The sequence below is a fragment of the Chaetodon trifascialis genome, chromosome 9, assembly GCF_039877785.1.
Source record: "Chaetodon trifascialis isolate fChaTrf1 chromosome 9, fChaTrf1.hap1, whole genome shotgun sequence".
In the NCBI taxonomy this organism is placed as follows: Eukaryota; Metazoa; Chordata; class Actinopteri; order Chaetodontiformes; family Chaetodontidae; genus Chaetodon; species Chaetodon trifascialis.
The window spans coordinates 24,251,994-24,270,135 of record NC_092064.1 but is presented as its reverse complement, the minus strand read 5'-3'; the positions used below and the strand labels follow the sequence as shown (position 1 = coordinate 24,270,135).

The 18,142-nt window shown below is 43.0% G+C and overlaps 1 protein-coding gene across 7 annotated transcripts in view; it reads right to left on the bottom strand.

Moving 5' to 3' along the window:
- Window positions 1–293: 293 nt before the first annotated feature.
- Window positions 294–18,142, bottom strand: part of frya (furry homolog a (Drosophila)) — a 45,943-nt gene continuing 28,094 nt past the window's right edge. For 4 of the 7 annotated variants that reach the window (XM_070969786.1, XM_070969789.1, XM_070969790.1 and 1 more), the window contains exons 32-62: window positions 17,802–18,058; window positions 17,566–17,712; window positions 17,298–17,466; window positions 16,968–17,058; window positions 16,797–16,879; window positions 16,213–16,363; window positions 15,888–15,991; window positions 15,315–15,500; window positions 14,228–14,429; window positions 13,671–13,792; window positions 13,367–13,554; window positions 12,781–12,875; window positions 12,118–12,698; window positions 11,796–11,893; window positions 11,543–11,713; window positions 11,308–11,448; window positions 10,630–10,809; window positions 9,654–9,818; window positions 9,332–9,406; window positions 9,052–9,222; window positions 7,047–7,247; window positions 5,725–5,865; window positions 4,737–4,888; window positions 4,446–4,653; window positions 3,954–4,103; window positions 3,770–3,868; window positions 3,588–3,671; window positions 2,471–2,488; window positions 2,114–2,224; window positions 1,809–2,014; window positions 294–1,733 (exon numbers count right to left, since the gene is read on the bottom strand). In XM_070969786.1, the coding sequence (XP_070825887.1) occupies window positions 1,475–1,733; window positions 1,809–2,014; window positions 2,114–2,224; window positions 2,471–2,488; window positions 3,588–3,671; window positions 3,770–3,868; window positions 3,954–4,103; window positions 4,446–4,653; window positions 4,737–4,888; window positions 5,725–5,865; window positions 7,047–7,247; window positions 9,052–9,222; window positions 9,332–9,406; window positions 9,654–9,818; window positions 10,630–10,809; window positions 11,308–11,448; window positions 11,543–11,713; window positions 11,796–11,893; window positions 12,118–12,698; window positions 12,781–12,875; window positions 13,367–13,554; window positions 13,671–13,792; window positions 14,228–14,429; window positions 15,315–15,500; window positions 15,888–15,991; window positions 16,213–16,363; window positions 16,797–16,879; window positions 16,968–17,058; window positions 17,298–17,466; window positions 17,566–17,712; window positions 17,802–18,058 (5,006 nt within the window). In that variant the 3' untranslated portion in view covers window positions 294–1,474. Of the gene's footprint in view, window positions 1,734–1,808; window positions 2,015–2,113; window positions 2,225–2,470; window positions 2,489–3,587; window positions 3,672–3,769; window positions 3,869–3,953; window positions 4,104–4,445; window positions 4,654–4,736; window positions 4,889–5,724; window positions 5,866–7,046; window positions 7,248–8,834; window positions 8,844–9,051; window positions 9,223–9,331; window positions 9,407–9,653; window positions 9,819–10,629; window positions 10,810–11,307; window positions 11,449–11,542; window positions 11,714–11,795; window positions 11,894–12,117; window positions 12,699–12,780; window positions 12,876–13,366; window positions 13,555–13,670; window positions 13,793–14,227; window positions 14,430–15,314; window positions 15,501–15,887; window positions 15,992–16,212; window positions 16,364–16,796; window positions 16,880–16,967; window positions 17,059–17,297; window positions 17,467–17,565; window positions 17,713–17,801; window positions 18,059–18,142 lie in introns of all 7 variants that reach the window. The other 3 variants (XM_070969787.1, XM_070969793.1, XM_070969792.1) reach the window with 2 other exon arrangements.

The window sequence follows — 18,142 nt, the reverse complement described above, 5'->3', positions numbered from 1 at the left end:
GAAACTTATTCATGCCCAAGTTAAACCTATCAGATAGGACTTCCTGGCTGTTCAAGGCAGAGCAGGACGCCATCTGTCCTTCTACCTGGTGTGTTCTGATGCATCTGACAGGTAGAATTTTATGAGTGGTGCACAGCTTTAAAGTGATGTCTGAGAGGTGCAACCCACAGAACAATAGTGGCCAAATTTAAGAGGCAAAAAACCCCCAAAACCTCAAAAAAACAATACTGCTACCACTACTTCTACTAAAACCACCACCAATAAGAATACTATTGCACAAATCACAAAATGAAACCAGTTAACAAATGTAAGTTTTATTTTTCTTGTTACATAAGTGTACAGAACACCAAAGTACAGTACATTGCAAAGGCAGTAGTATTTACAAGGCGAGAAGCTACACCAACAGTTCTTGTGGAAGCTTTACAAATATGTAGCTATCTCTTTCTCTCTACATGCAACTCAAATTGTAAGTTCAGAAAAATACAATCTTATGAGTCTGAACAAAGCCCCCACTGTAGTATGTACAATTATTCAGTTAAAATAGTTTCTGTATTTGTTCATAAACATTACTATTACACTTTATAGTACATAGGATTTGCAAGCTTGGCTGGTTTAACAGATGAAACAATTTTTTTTTTCTATAAATCTAGTCTGATAAAAGCACGTTTTTCTCTTGCAAATAATATAAATAATTTACCTAATTGCTAAAAGCTGCACAGTTAAAAGGTACAATAAGATGTTTTGAGTAACAGTTAACCCACACAGCAGCATGTAGTGTAGGTTTGGGAGACATTACAGTAGTTTTGCAGCATGTCAATATAGTTAAATGTGAACAATTTATATAAATCAGTATCCATAATTCCATCTGTGATGGTCGTCAGGTTTTTTATCACACACTCAAGCACCCACACACAAACACACATACACACACACACACACACACACACACACAAAAAGACCAAGTAATGAAGCCTCCCTTTTCTGTACTCACAATGTTCATGTTTTCCAATGTTATGATATTCAAATACATTCTTTCAGGACACAGTAAAAGTCTTCCACTTCTGTGGAGGATTGCACATTTTCCCTTGAACATTAAAACAACATAACTGAAAGAGAATCACTTAGCTTTGGTATGTCATTTGTTAAATGTGAAAATTGTTGACCTCAGTAGCAAGTGGTTGCTTTGTGACATTTTCTATCATTAGTGCAATAAAAGCCAAAGTTTCTTTGCAACAGCACAGTCGCTCATCTTTCTAAAAAAACACAACAGTATTGCTGCACATCTGAAGATCTGATTTTATGACATTCTGATGTGCTCTGAGTAAGAAAAGGAAAGATGGTTTGGTTATTCCCAGCAGAGAGCAGAGGGCTTGTTAACCACTGAGATGATAGCAGCAGCCCCATACAGGACCAGAGGCGAGGCATGGGACAGGGTGCTGTGCAGGAATGGGTGTCGCTTGCTGCCGGACCACCATCAAAGAGTTGAGCCTGAAATCCTGGAGTCCGGGAGGAAAGCTGTGATGGCTCGGTAGCCTTGGGCTCGCCGGATCATGTCCCGAATCTCTCCGTTAAGTTCCATCAACTTGACAGAGATTTCTGTCAGGTCCTGTTTGGAGCCCACCAGAGCAAAAGTTCCCGTCTGACCCAAGGTTTGATGTCTGAAGTAGATGTTGAGTAAGGTGTGGACCTCATCCTCGGAGGGGCTGCCAAAGATGTCTTTTGGCCACATTCTTCTGCAATAAAAAAAGAAAATGTCACACATCTGACTGGGGGCATTTTTTAACAGCAAAGGCTTGCATTTTTCTTACCTGCACTCACGAATGTAGCGGATGGCCGTCGGAAACTCGCTGTTCCTCAGGCACTCCAGGATGGCCTGCACAGCGGCCTCAGAGGAGCTGAAGGTGGGCTCAGGGCAGGAGCTCTCACGGACAGCAATCTCATCATTTGTCACTGAAGCTGCTGCTACCCTCAGGTTGCTCTTCAACTCATTTAGCTCTCTGGACATATTTGTCAGCTAAAGGTTGAGAGGGATTAACATTATTAAACAAGAACAAGGATTATAAGGTGTCATGGTTCCAGAAAGAGGGGACAAGCAAATGCATGATGTACCTACCTCAGGAATAGAGCTTATTGCATGGACCTGTTCAATCAGCTTACAGTAGGACTGAAAAAGCAGCAGCAGCTGAAAGTGGAGTTTGTAGAGTCTTTGACAGAGCTCCAGTTGCTGAAAGTAAGAGAAAAATGGTAGTTAGCAAAGTGCCCTTTTACTGGCCAAGGTTTCTCTTTCTTAGGTATTACTTTGCCAGGTACTTTCAGTTCTGCATTTGATGGAAAATAAACTCACACATAACTACTGTAGAACTACTTGTAAACGGATGTCAAACCAGCTGCAGTTACGCAGATGAAGGTTTGCTTCTAAAAGCAGAAAAAGACCATTTCACACAAAGAAGAACAAGTCTTTCCAACTTACAGCCAGAGATTCCATTGGCTACAAAGTAAGCATGTTACAGGACAGAAAAGAAGTAAGGAAAAGAGAGAATCAAAAGAAGGGCATGCAATTCCTTTTCATTTCCATTTAAGAGGGGGTGAAAAGTATTAGCACGGGTCATTTTATTGGCATGCACAGAGGAAGAAACGTGAGGGTCAATGTATGTGTAAGTTAGAACTGAAAAGAGGGCTGGACGTTGCCATGAATTAAAGGTTCCCTGTGGAGGTCTTGACCTCTAGTGTTGCTATGGAGCTGTTTTTTATAGGAGTGGGTCCCTGTTTTGTTGTTATGCACATGCACGCGCACGTATGTGATATCACTGGTAGGACCGCGTATCAGTTGATAAAAAAGACATTTAAAATGAGCACGGCAGACCCATCACACTTCAATTACATCCACCATTGGATAATTACTGTACATAGCCTAGACTAGGAACTGTCTTCTCCGAAGCTTTTTATCGGAGGAAATGCACGCAACACGTTTGTTAGCGCTCAAGAACGTTTGGTGATTAGCACTGAATGTAAACTTCAGTTTACAAGAAATCTCCACAGGACCCCTTTAATTAAAAAGCCAAGTGAAACAAGCCAAGCTCAGTTTTGCCTGTTAATAAGCACAAACGCATTCACTCCGGTGGAAATCCTTTAGCTGTATATGTACAAAGTTTTAACAGCAAAACTTTCCATTTTGCTGTTTCCTCTCCTCAGTTATGAAGTGAGCGTAACTATTTACTGCTAGATAAAATGCAACTTAAGAGAACTTGCTCCCATGCCCAGCAGAGCTGAAAATAATCACAATGCACATTGGAATGAGATAATCAATGTGACGTGCTGCAAGTCAAGGCTGTCAGAATTTAATACAGCGTGAGAAAATTAGAGGTAACACTCACAGAGCTACAGTACCACACAGTAACCGTAATGCAGAAAGCACAGTATAGAAGGTCAGTTGAAGTGGAATCTTTAGTATTTTCTTACAGAATGAACAACTTCTTTCTTTAAAACCATATAGGCTTTTGTGTGTTTGCACACTGGCTGAATGCATTAGCTAAACCGCAGAAAACTGATATGAACATGTAACAAGAGTTATGTTCTGAGGGTTTTACCTTTTCCTCGTGCTCTGCTGGCTGACATGTTATCACCGCGCCCCCAGGACTTCTGGGAAAGGTAGCTTTGCAGTTGCTCAACCACTGTGGGAGACAGAGACAACATAACAAAGATGAGAACAACTTTGTGTCAATATACAGGTGACATTCAGACGGCAAAGCAAGATATGTAATCCTCTTACAGAGAGAGCCGCCTCCTTTCTGTTGTTGTAAGTATCCAGATACTCTTGAAGTTCCAACACGCTGAATTTCATTTTTTCCAGGAGCCCATAAGACATAATCTGTAAAAAGAGTTTTGTTGTTGAATTTGTTCGACTACTACCAACATGTCATACTACTAAAAACATAAACCCTCAGGTTACTCACTGTGTCTGCATCAATAAATAGCGTTGGGCACTCTGAGCATGATGTCAGCATCTGAGATGACCTCAAAAGCTTTGATCCTAATCCTCTCAGGCCATCACCCAGGAAACTCACAGCGTCGCAGGTCAAGGAGCAAAATTTGGTCTGAATACTCTGCAATGCAAACAAAAAAGTCTGGCTGTGATACTGTCAAAGTCACTCCTACATCATGAAGGTACTTACATTCTGCTATTATGTCTGTTTTTTTCTGAGATTCTTCCCTGTCAGCTTTGGTCAGTGAAGTGAACAACATCTGGTTAATGAACCTCTGAAGACTTTCAAGCTGAAAGCATCTACAGAGTGCTTACTATTTGTAATTAATCGGACCTCTTCTGAAACGAAGCCTCTGTCTCTCAAGGTTAATCAGCCAGATAACTAATCCTATTACCCTTTCAGTTTAATTACTATGGCACATTGTTTTAGGTGTATGCTGGCTATAAGGCCACGGTGTAATACCTGGAATAGTGAAGAAAACACGTGAAAAGTGTAGACGGCGCAGGATCCATCCGAGTCAGACACAAGCTGGTTGATGTGACTCCGCCAAGCCTCCTCTGCGTCATCGCACACGACTGGTTGGAAAGCTGCGAGGATGGCGGAGAAGAAGGGAGACGGTGGCGGTGATGAACGGGACTCCAGCATGTCATCTCTCTCTTCCTCGGCAAGACTGGATGGACGTAAAGCCGTGTTATTAAGGATTTCATTTCTATATAGGTTTATTTATTATTGAGAAAAGTTGTGAGGACGTACCTGGGTAAGCAGCAGTCAATGTCCAACTCTCCTCTGTAATCAACAGGAAGCATGTCCATTGTCAAACTATCACCGCAGTGAAATTCAGGGGGTAGCTCGCTGATGGAGAGAGAGAGGTCGTCCTCATGGACATTGGTGCCTTCATCTTCTTGCTAAAAGAGAGCAAGAGGGACACATGCTTCCTCAGCAGTTGGCACAATTAACTAGACTCATGAACAAATACTGAGGCGACATGCAGTAAAAGGGCATAATGAACTGAAATGTGTTCCCTCTGTTATGCTTAATCATCAAAATGGATAATTCTGTGGTTAAAATGAATTCACTAACCTTGGCAAGGGACCCTATGGACACTCCTTGTGGTGTTTTCTTTTATTTGGTAAATTTAGTGTGCAAAAAGTGCCAATTAAATAGATTATAAAATAATTGAATTCAGCCAGCACTGTGGCTGCACACTCGTGTTTTAGGACAGGCAATGTGTAAACCTTTCTTGACCTCCCACATGCCATAAGATTTTAGTTTTTGCTGAGAGCCACCCACACAGAAGCAACAGGTATACACATTGCCTTTAACGGACAGACACAGAAAGAAAGAGCCTTTGTTTTTTCTAATGCTGGCTACAACCCCCTGCTATCCCCAGACAACCTCTGTCACAATTAAAATAAGGGACAAACTAGCCAATAGCCCAAAGCATTATTGATTGCCTGCTTGCAGGTTTTAGTTCATTCAAATTTAGCATGCAATTACTGAAATATCAAGAAAAGACCCCCTCATGCTCTACTCTGAAAGAAGAAAATGTAGAAAAGTCACAGCACCACGAAATACTTAACATAGACTGAACCCAAAGCACATAAAACATCCAAGACATTTCGCAAGAGAGGATGCAACAGAATAGCTCCTATTTGGCAAAATTAGTAAAGAACTCTAGGATGGAATTGCGATAGGAATTAGTAGTTCCCAGTATCTCAGACACTCTGAAGCCCTTATTCACCCGCTGCTTCGAGTCCTCTGGCAGTTGGACATCGAAACTAGGATTTTTGGTGTTCAGAGGAGTTGAATCAGCTGAAGTTGTATCATAAAAGGCGGAGGGAGAGTCCAGACTGATCTCTGCTGTTGGAGAGAGGCTGACGGTCTGCGAAAAGACAAAGTCAAAGTTGTTGGAATCTATCAGTTCACTAAACATCAAAGTTTTTTTTAGAAACAGTGAAAAAATAGAGCTCGAGACCCGGCAAACTCTAAAACATTCCCGGACTGCTCGTAAGCTCTGACAGTGGTAGAGTGGCTGACAAATGAGGAGCAGGAGAGGAGTGGGATGACAGCTGCGTGGACGCATGGGCTTTCCGTCTGCCACCACAGTTTCCACCAACTTTGTCTAATACTGCATGAGGAGCAGAAGTCATGGAATAACAGAAAGATGATGCAAACAAGACAAAAGATGATGCAAAAGGCTTAAGCCCTGCTCGCAGCCCCTGGACACTGCGGTGCTCATTACACCCTGTAATTTATGCTGAAGGGTCCACATGGGAGTATTTTTAGAGCTTTTGAAATTTGGTCCTGCGGTTGACACCAGAGGAAAAGATAAACAATCATTAAAATTAAATCTCATTGGGATCTAATTATCTAACTTGAGGGCAAAAGGAATACTCATGATGAAAGAAGATGGAAATAATTTATCCTCCGAATGCCCCAAACACATACATTTCAACTGGATTTTATTAGTTCTTGTTAGGATTGTAGATGAAATCAATACCATGATGCTGACAAAGGGCTGATGCACACAGAATGCAATTTAATACTTGTTTCACGATCCCATCAGCAAAAATATGAAAGTATGACCTGCAATCATTTATTATTACATCATCCTCATCATCATCTGGTTTTTCAGTTCTTTCAGTATAATTAAATTAACATGACCTGGACATGGATAAGTGACAGAAAACAGATGGTTTAACCGACAAAAATTCAATTAAATTTAAGTTTCTGCTAGAAACAACACTTGCCCATTATGATATGACGAGCTTCTCGGTAACAGTCTTTGCTGTATGTCTGATGGTGACTGAAACTCCACAGGAAAGGACTGAACAGCTGTTTAGTCAGCATATTGCATCTCCTGACAGGAGATGAAATTTAAGATTTTTTAATATCTTCTAAGCTGTTTCTTGAGGGAACATGTTGCAAAGCTTTTTAAGACATTTTGCACCCTGCAGATACTCTGCAGTAAGGATAATTTTCTAATGAGAGTGGGCTTCACCACCTACGCTTTCCCTTCATTTTGACATTAATTTATTGGCGTACAAACAAAGGTGAACTTACAAGCTGTGAGTGGGAGAGTATCTGGCTGGCGGTGAGGGAATCTTCCTCAGATGACTCGTCTGAGTCTTCATGGGTGATCTTGCTGAGGCTGGGCATGCTGATGGACAGCTGACTCTCCTCCAGGGGCAGCAAGTCACTCCGGTCCAGACTGTCCATGGAGCGTCTGCGCACCCCCCAGTTGAAGTTGTCCACAGTCTCTCCCTGCAACAGAGAATGGCTTTGAGTTACCAAGTGCCACAAAGTAAAGCACAATCTCTTCTCTAACACAAGCACATGCACACACACATACTGTATACCCACATTCACACAACAGTGCTGTGCAGGTTCAGGCAGGGGGCAGTTTTTCCCCTTAGTGCAAAGGATGCTGTTTGACGCAGTGTTGAGAGCCCTTCACAGTGTATCCTCACATAACGAACTACTGCCAAAACACCCAAGATGCTGGTGACACTAGCAAAAAAGTTGGAGTTTGAGGACATCTTGATATTGTCAGACTTTAAATATTTACAGGTTTAATACTCCTGAGTCTGGCTGCTTCTTGTTTAAATTGCAGAGTTACTTTCCAACTGGACACGACTCTGGAGATGTCGGCCAACTTCCACATTCCACCAAAGCTCCACATCAACAGATCAAACAGAGACTTCCTGTGGTGACAATCTTAATACCAAGCATTGACAGGAAGCAAAGGCCTGGACTTCTTTTGAAAGCAAACTACAACTGAGATTTTATGTGGTCAGAAGGCTTTCACCACACCTTACCATACTGTTTATAATGTGCCATCATTAGCTTATAAACCTGTCTGTGCTGCACTTCTGTTGACCACTGCAGTTGTTATTCAGTATGTGGGGAATATTAGCAAGCACAGGGAGAACAGCTGACACCATGTTCCAGGGCTTCCAGAGTTAAATGTCATGTTAAATTTAACCAGTTAACAAAAGCAACAATGTTATTGCTGCAACAAGGTGAACAACAATGTGTGTGTATCGTCACCATTTGGGCATCAGTGTATTTTGACAGAACTGACTGGAGCAAAGTGTGATTTTCTTCTTCTCAAAGTAAATCAACAGAAAATTTCACTGCATGAACTTACCAAATAGTTGACTGTACACAGGGCAAAGATATACGTGTACAAGAAAAGCTGAAAACTAAGCACAGTTTCTACTTCTGTGTCTCTAGATGGAGATAAAGTCCCATCTGAGGAGAACAGCTGAGACATTATGACTGAGGAATGTTTAAAATCCCATCATGCTGGTCAGATTTGGGAAGTATCAGTGAAAGTAAAATTAAGCTCTACTATAGGTTAGATGCTATATAGATGTTTAATTTGTATAGAGGAAAACTGCACAAAGACTACTGGATCATATCTTGGTTAAATACTGTACACATGCACAGAAGCATTGAGTATATAATTGCACGTCAAAGGGGAGTTGTGTGTAAAATATTATGATTAACACTTCTCTTGACAACCAGGAAAAGTGATTAAACACTAAAGATACAATTATATATCAGTAATCACCAATCCTGGTTAAAGACACCTTATGCTGACATGCATTCACTGGCAGACTAAAAGCCTACTAGTCTGATGTCTATGAAAAACACTAATAGTGTGTCCAATTCTTAAGAACTGAGTGAATGTCTCTCTTGCACTACATGAACGCTGCAGGATCTGTTTACAAGGCATGCACACACATTTGCTACCGCCATCAGTGTGGCTGTTCACTAAACGATCTGCATAAGCAAACACGCTTTTGAAGAACACAGCAAGTACAAATGGAACATGACTAAACTTACCTGTAGCTCCTAGATAGCACAGACAAGAAAAACAGAAAAAAGAAACCCCATTACACAGAGCAGGTAGACCTGATCCAACACAGTATGAGTGCTCTTTGGTGGAAAATACTCTGCTTTCGCTTTACAAGTTTGACAACGTTGATGTCCATCAAATGTGAGAGGAAGCAACAAGGAGGATGAATCATTTCTTCACCACTTTTGAGGGCCTGAGACTCACCTCTCCGTCTTCTAGCTCCACATCCAGGAAGTCAAAGTCTCTGAAGACTCTGAACTGCTGCTCTGAGGTGGTGTCGTCCATGTTTTCTGGTTCCCGGGTCCCATCGTCGGAGGACACCAGGCTAGGCTGGTGCTCCATGAGGTCCAGCTCCCCACAGCTGGAGAAGATCACCTGTACAGAGAAACAAATGGAGAAAAAAAAATAAAAAGAATGCACAATAATAAAAAGTGGCCTGAGCATGAAGGGTGTCATCGCACAGATAAAATGAAGTGTATCTTACCGAAGGATTTTTTGTGAGGCCCACTTCTTGCCCACACAAAGACAATACATTCACCAGTTTTTCCCGTGTTCTTTTCTGCAGAGGGCAAGAGAAACAAAACTTGGATGTCACATTTTAATTTCACTTGAACCACAACACCCATTGGGGCCCATTGGTGTTAAAATCCACATCTGGACACATTATCTGGATAATCACACCCGCTTGACGGGTCTTTGCATTCACAGCTGGTATTAAGATGATTTCTCGTTATCTTGACTGTGATCAGATCTCAATATGAAAATTATGAGCATACTTCTGAGACAGAATGGGAAGAAGCGCACACCTGTGAAGACTGAGGCCTCTTCCAGCTGACTGGCACCAGGACGTTGTTGGATGTGGATCCAGAGGAGGTAGAGGAGGTGCTGCGGGTCACCGTAGTGGTCCTGCTCTTCACATCTTGGCCTGGAGAGCGCTGCAGGTCATCATAACGCCGACCAATCACCGGTGTCTAACAGCACAGACACAAACAAACAGACACGTGCAGACAGAAACCTTGATGAGTCAGGGAAAGTCCACAGAAGAGAAAGTCCATCTCTGCTTCGTCAATCCATGACTCAGGCTCCAGAGCAGCTCCTGCTTCTTCAGGACTTTGACTTTGCTCCAAGATGTCCATAAAGAGATCAGTCTTTCAACATAAGCTGGCACTTATTTTTTTTTGTCTATGTTCACAGTTTTTATTCCACTTGGCATTCCGAATGTGTGATGCAGCTGCAGACAAATGACCCTACTATTCCTCTGCGTTATCCTTCAGTCTAAAAATATCTGGGTATTTTAAGAAATATCAGTGGTTTGTCCAGCGTGTCTCAAGTTTAAATACACAAGCTCTTGGCTATCCACTGAAACTCTGATTCACATACAAAGGACGGCAGCAAAGAGCTGACATCATTTCCTGCCATTCATGAACTACACAAATAGCTCCCTGTTCAGTTCCCACACATACACCACTCTGTCTCTATCTTTGACATCACTCTCCAGCTCTGCACTGCTTGGCTAATTGTGTTTACCTTTTGAGCTTTCAAGCTAATCTCAAGGGGTTTGTTGAAAAAGAAATATCAGCATTAAGGAAGGGGAAGAAATGTTTCCTTTCCAAAAAGCATTACAAAATTCCACCGAACCTCAACAAGCACCACACCCTGGAAAATACAGGAAAAAATACAGGGGAAAGCATACAAGCATTACGCTCTCCTCATGCTACAGGGACTTTCAAATCACGAACTTTCACACACAGTGAAAAGAAAGTCGGACAAATAGTCTCTAACCTCAGATATGTCAAAGTGGAAATCCAGCGTTTTCCCAGGCAAGGCCTTGGAGGAGCGGTCCCAGACCCGGCTGATGTCCTCATAGGAGAGGTCACTTTGTGGGAATGAAGGCTGCACCAAACTGGCTGATCGAGAAACGACCAGCTTCAGGATATTCAGCGCTTCCCCCCAATGGACAGTCTACGCAGACATGCACACATCAATTCACCCAGACACACAGACAGAGAACAACACAATCCCACGTTCAGAGAGAAACAACTGCACATATCTCACTGTGTGGTTTAATGCAGCTCTATTTTTAGTGTCCTGAAAGTTGGCTTACAGTAGGAAGCTAAAGGAAAATGGATATGGCGTATGAGAATAAGCAGAGGCCTGGTCAGTGGCTGAAAGGCAGACTGTTTATAGTTTGGGTGTGTCTACAAATTTACTGCACTGACACAAGACAGCTTTTTTCCTTTTTTTCCCCCATAGAAAAGGAGCAGGGAACACAAGACTCTGACTCAGAACCTCAAGATTTCCAGTGATCACATCTGATGTGGGTGATGTGAATGTTGTCACCTTCTGAGCACATACATTATATCTCACTCAAAGATACCACAGAAATATCCTAAAATATAAACAAATCAAAAACCGAGATCTGCAGTTGGACACACATCCAGGTGTTTTACTTGAACTCACCTGGACAAATTTCTCAATTGTCTTGAGCACCTCCATGTTGAAGGGTTTGGCTTGAATCACACTCAGGTCCATGTGACTCAGGAGGCTGTAGATGATTTGTAAAAGGGTCTGCTGCATACTGGGAAGACCTTTCTCCAACAGCTGTTAGAGCAGAATTAAATGCCATTAGTTTATTTAGCATCTTTGGGGAAGCTGCAATAACAAAAACATGATCAGCTGATACGGCTGCACAAACCTCTGCCATGTAAGTGACCAGGTTGAGGGTGATATCGGAGAAAGCTTCGTGAAGATACCGACACACCACATTGACCCAGGAGAAGCAGTCTCTTGTGTAGGAGTGTGTTTTGTACAGAGTCATGACATGAGCAAGGTTGGAGAGCTTGGTGTTCTTCTCCTCGAGGCATACCTACACACACAAAGTGCAGTAGCTTTAAAACACATAATTCTGTTTGAGCCAAACTGAGGATATGAATGTTAACAGAGCAAACCTGAGCAATCCTCTCAGCAACATCCCGACAGAACTGCGTGGGGCCATCAAAGTTCTGCACGAGATGTGAAAGCAGGCAGAGAACATTCAAGGGAAAACCTGAAGGAGGAAACAGATAAACTATTTTTCACGTGAAAAAACTCACTTTGAAAAGTTCACTGTAAATCTGTGTAAAATTATATGGATACAAGATTACAGCAATTTTTCTTTGCTTCATCAAGGAATTTTATGAAATTTCACAAAATTGGCACAAAAGATGAAGAATTTCAACATTAAAACCATCCGTCTTCAAAACCTCACACCCATCAATCCCTGCAGTGTACCTATGGCTTGTGAAGTGTCCACTACAGGCACTCGTGACACAGGTGTGAGCTGGCAGAAGAGCTGGAGCGTGAGGTCAGTGGTGGACACGGAGGTGAAGCCCTTCAGCAGCAGCTGCTGGAGCCCAGTGAAGCTGCTCCACTGAAGCTGGCTCTGCAGCTTCTCCAGCTTCTCCCTGTTCTCCGCTTTGTCAAGCGACATGTGGCCCAGCAGCTTATTCAACAGTCTCAAAGACATTTGATACTCAAACTCAAAGTCTGACTCCATCAGTGACACCGCCACCCAGAAGATGGTGGCCAGCAGGTTGCTGGGGTGGTTGATGTTGGTTGGGTCGGTCATGTTGTCTTTAGATGAGGACGAGCTGCGGGTCTTGGCTAACAACGCCTGCTGCTCAGAGGCTTGGATGCGGTCCAGTGTAGCGCTGCGAGGTGGATCAGACCACCTGTCCGCCTCTCCAAACTTCTTGGGGACAGAAGAGCTCCTCTGATGTCGACTCCTCTCTTCTCTTCGAAGATTGAGCTGCCCTGTGCTCTTCCTGTTGGACATCAGCTTGAAGCTGGTGAGGAAATCTGGAGATGAGGCTCTGCAATCAAACAAACGATAAATTAATTTGAACAAAAAAAAAACCTTCTTTCAACATAAATACATGCAGAGGAGACACAAACCTCGTCAAGATAGCCATGAGGTCATTGTTCTTGAGACATTCAGCCAAGTTGTCCACCACAGATTCCAGTGTAAGTAATACTTCCATCACATAGCCCTGCAAGAGAGAAAAAGACTGCAGAGCTGTGGAGGATTTTCTCGTATCCTTGTATCATTCAATTATTACACAGCACTTAACTATTTAATTGCTGACAAAAATAGATCTGATGAAATTGAAGGAGGTTTGGTTTCCGGATGGATTTGGATTTGATGGACAGCCTCAGAATCAGCTGATGGACTATGATGATGTAAGATTTCTGCCATTAGATGATTATTAGTTTTAATGCTGCGTTCATGTGCTTGTAAGAGGATCAAACATCTGGCACACCCAAGTAATTTGCTTAACAGCACTCAACGTGTGAGCTACTTCCTTTAAAAGAAACGAGTATAGATGATACAGTAAATAAATATATAATGTTATCAAGGCAGTTAATCAGTTTGTAGTTCACCAATAAGTCCTACTATAAATTATACTGCTGATGGGCATTTGACAATCATAAAGACCTTCCTTTGCCTTTAACAGGCATGATGTTCACACAGAGCACTAACCTGCACTTCTTCTCCATGTTCACCGACGACTTCCACCAGCCTTGAGAGCAGGTCGGAGACGGCATGGGCAGAGATGGGCTGGCGGAGGGCTCGAAACACCTGGAAGGAGCGGCCGGCGTAGTGACGCGATGAACTACACAAAGCTGTCTGCAGCGCCACGTCGCTGAGCTGCTGCTCCAGGTGGAAATCTAACAGAGACAGAGACAGAGAGAAAATCAAGATCATGAGAATTACTGAGTGTACAGATACGGTTCTGCAGAATAATTGATCACTAATTACTATTCAGGATATGTTGAAGGGTTACCTGACTTGGACTCTTTGAACACAGACACAACATGACGCAGGAAGTTGGTGAGCTGCCCGGTGCTTTTTGAAATTTGGTTCTTTGGTGAAATGTCTTCATGGCACCACAGTGGACCATATGCTCTACAAAAGAGATTTCTTAATTAGTACAATCTGACTGTGTGGAGGTCTGCTCCAGTAAGATGTAGGACAAGTAGCTGATTATTCTGAATCACCTGTACAAAGCACATCTGTTTAGCACATTAAATATTCTGTGGAATTTCCTTTTAATCTTTCGATTAATCTTGGCAAATGACAGCTGCACTATCCTAATTTAAATCTCAAATCTAATCTACTCCTATGAGACTCTATTGCACTATGCATACAGCACCACTAGGTGGTAATCTACAGCAAGAAATATGAGCGAGTGTAACAGTGTATGAGAAGGATATTTCAGCTGTATGACATGCATTTATTGTGTGAAATGCCTCCAGCCTTCTGTTACGACCTGTTAGTAAAACCACTTAACATTCTCAGCTCCTGCCCTCGCTGGCTCTAACAGCACATCGACATCAATACCTTGTGGTTAAAAACTCGATGAGCTTGTTAGTCTTCTCGTCCATTTTACTGGAGGCCACTAGCTCCTCCACCTCGTGTGAGATCTCAGGCAGGTTGTTGCTGCTGCCTCCCAGACTCAGGCTAGACGATGTAGAAGAAGAACTAAGACCGGAGTCTGGCACAGGAGACGCCTGGCACTCCCGCAGGAAGTCAAAACATCCTCCTGAACGCAACAGAGGAGCAGGTGCGTGATGAGAAACAGGTTATGGTGGTGCTTTTGCACGTTTGATTTTGTCTGTAACTGTAGCTTGCAGGTGGATACGGCACGGGCTAGAGTAAGAAGAGGACATGACAGCAGCAGCATGACCTGCGTCTCAACATGTCTGGAATTTGAATCCAATTAGCCTCGTCTACTGACGGCACGTATTCAATGTAGGTCAGCTGTCAAGTTTAACCACTAAGATGTTACATACCTAATCTGCTTGTTCATTTACAAACTACTTACTCCTGCAAGATATGACACATTATATACAAACACAATAAACACGGGATCACTGAGAAGAAAACTGGATGTTGTCTTTGGATCTCAATGGCAGCGTTATCATTGTGTGTTATCAGTGTGGGGAAGAAATATCACAGTTTTTAGCAGTGAAGTTGCAGTCGACCAGTCAAATGGACAAAACATACCGTAGTAATTTCAAAATGTCTAGACATTTGCAAAACAAATTAGTGACAGGGTGAGGAGGGGAGCCAAAGCAGCCTATCCAGGCCTGAGCAGATGGCCCCAGTTTGGGCAAGAGGATAAAAATAACAGAAAGGAATGCTTTAATGAAGACCTTTGATGTCCTCTGTGCTCAATATTGCTTTTGGCACAGCGTCCAAATATTTCCTCCCCAGATAAGAAACGTATCTATCCTCTGAAAGGAATGTTAGTCATTCCCTCCTGATGTTCAAGTTTATATTAGCCGGACAGACGAGCAATGTGTCAAATGCCAAGCTGCTCTGTCAACTGGACCAAGGACGACTCCAACCCTCTGGTAGAGTGAGAATAAATTTCAAGTTGAGAAAACTCTAACAGGTGAGCATTACTGAAGGCCTTTATTTTTACCTGCAGGTAAAAACTCCGGCTGAACGCTTGGTTTGCAGGTGAGGGTCTTGGTGCTGTTGATCTCACGTGTCTGCAGCAGGACTGAGGCAATGGCCTGGAAGTTGTTGTTACAGGACAACGTGATGAGCAGGTGGAGGAGGAGACGTTTGCTGTGCTCAAACACCTCTGGACGGTAGTGATCCATGGCTAAAAAAAGGAACAGAGCCTGTGTCAGAGCAGTGACTCTAAGATGAGAGCTGTTGTTTGTTATAGCGAGAACTATTTCTGTTTCAAGTTCCCTTTTCCTGGTTTCACAACCCCCCAAAAAATGACATCAGCTTGTCTCGAATCAACTGAATACAAGATTTCTGCAAGAGGAGAATTCTCCAACTCGTCGTACTTAAAATACAATGGTGATATATCATATTGGCCTCAAAATATTTGGAAAAATATCATTTCAAAATCTTCACTCAACCATAGTCCTTAAACACTAAGTCAGCCATGAGATTTATACTGTATTACATCAAATATGTGCATATCATGTAATTACATAGATGGGTTTCAGAGAGCTAACTGATTATAGCGTGAACTCACCCAAAAACAAGGCATGGAGCAGCAAAGGCAAGTGCATGGCCCAGTCCTCTCTCACACTGTGGTCTACCACCATCTCAGTCATAAAGATGACTGCTATATTACACCTATAACAAACGAAAAAACAGACTGTAATGTTTTCCAATGAAAAGAATTATAATTCTTAAAAATCCACAAAAACATGACCTTGAAGTGCATCAAAATTAAAAAATAAGTGGTGTTGGCTCAAGGTCAAAGATCAGTTTGATGCTGATCTCAATGACACTGAGAGTTCTGACATTTTGAGCTGGCGTAGCACATGTTACATGGATGCATGTAGCAGTCTAACCTGTGCAGTGGTCCTCTGGGAGCGATGGTCTCTGGCAAAAAGTCCACCAGCGGAGCCCAACATCCTCCGTTCAGAGGCATGGGCAGAGGATGGGGCTGGTTGGTCTCAATGACAACCATCAGCCAATCAGCATAAGGAGGCAGAGGTTCACCTGAATGGTTACGGAAAAAGACACTGCTGGCATTTATTGCACACACACACACGGCACATTTCAATCAAAAATGAGACTTTGTGGATTCTCCACAGCTGAACATGGGAGGCATGTGTTTAAATGACCAATAATTACTTAATTATTCTAACTCACATTAATCTGCAGGACTAATTCAGACCGCAAGGGTATAACAAAGCTGTTTTTTGGGTCACTGGCAGCAGTGTAGAGGCCCTGGGCTTGACTACTTTTATTTCAGTGCCAGTTCTCACAGAAGCCTTTTAAAAACCCCAGGCGACTCTGCACTGCTCATGCATTATCAATGACACCATGCCGGTCACCATCTTAGGCTCCAACCCAGCCTGTGTATTCCACACTCACCAGACCATGACAACCACATTTTTTCATGAGGTGGCCGGTGCAGAAATACACTCACTCTTATCTTCATCGTACGATCCTCCTGAGCTGTTGCTGTAGCGTGATTCCAGGCGGTTGTGGGCTCGCATTATGTGGCTTAGCCTGAGGTCAGGAAGAAAAAAAAAGTCATGATGGGTTTTGTTAGGACTGTAATTAATCTAATGACAAGCTTCCAGATATCGTTGTTTACCTCTCCTCATTCTCCTTTACAGTCTTGGTATCATCTGTGTCAGGGAAGCTCTCCTGGCCTGCAACAACAGTGTTGCTGCTCGATGTGGTGCCTAGAAATTAACCAAAAAAGAGGTAAATACTTGTGTTTCACAGCAGGTTCAAGTCAACAGAGCACAATCTTCAAGCCCAGCACCACTTCACATTCACCACTGAGATCAAGAGGAAACAGTTTTCTATGGTTGGCCACAAAGCAGATTTCCTGGTTGGCTGATTCTTTCCATTAAAAACACACAAATTTCAGCTGGTGTTCATTCAGTTCAGAGGCTGAGAGTGCTGTCAAAAGATGCACCTGAAGCTGCTGTGGAGGCCTTGCTTGTGGCAGTGAAGCGATAGAAAGGAGGGCTATCACAGTGCTGCACCACAGGGTTAACTGGATCCGTCTGCTGCAACTCAAATATCAACTCCTCCATAGTTTGCATGGTGTTGTTCCGGCACAGATAGATCACCACCTTCTTGATCTGAACAAAAATGTCACACAATATCCGTGAGAAACTGGAATGAGCTAAAAAAAAATAGCTACATAATATTTTCCAGTTGGTCTAAATGATATATCTTACATATGGCAGGAGGGTGGTGTCACTGCTCACACCACATAAGCTGATGAGAAACTGCAGTGTGGTTCTCAGATTGTTGCTCCACTTCTCATTGCTGACTAAAGCATTCCAGGCGTTTTCCATCTCTGGTCCAGGTAGGTCATCTCCGTACTGACCAGAGAGGTTAAAAACACAGTGGCATGTTAGTGCATTGAACTTGGTTAACCCTATTTCATTACATTGCTCCAATGTGACTTTACCTTGGCAGTCATGAACATGAGGTTATTGAGCACCATAGAAGTGGCCTGTAAGGAGCCCCAGCCAGTGCCCCTCAGCTGGTGGGATGAAGCTGTGCTGGTCGTCCGGCTGGAAGCGTCATAATCTGAGGTGCACGGCGTGAAGACCGGGAGCAGCAGGCCACTATCCACCAGCTCGATGTTACCGAGCCAGGGCAGGAGGTAGGTTAGCATGATCTGCCTCCCATTGGGATGAGTGGTGGGGAACCTCTGGCTAACCTCTGAAGCAAGCAGGGAAAAGGCAGTACTAACATCAGAATAACATCAGCGGGGACTGCAGTGTTTATTCTACATGGAAATAAGAT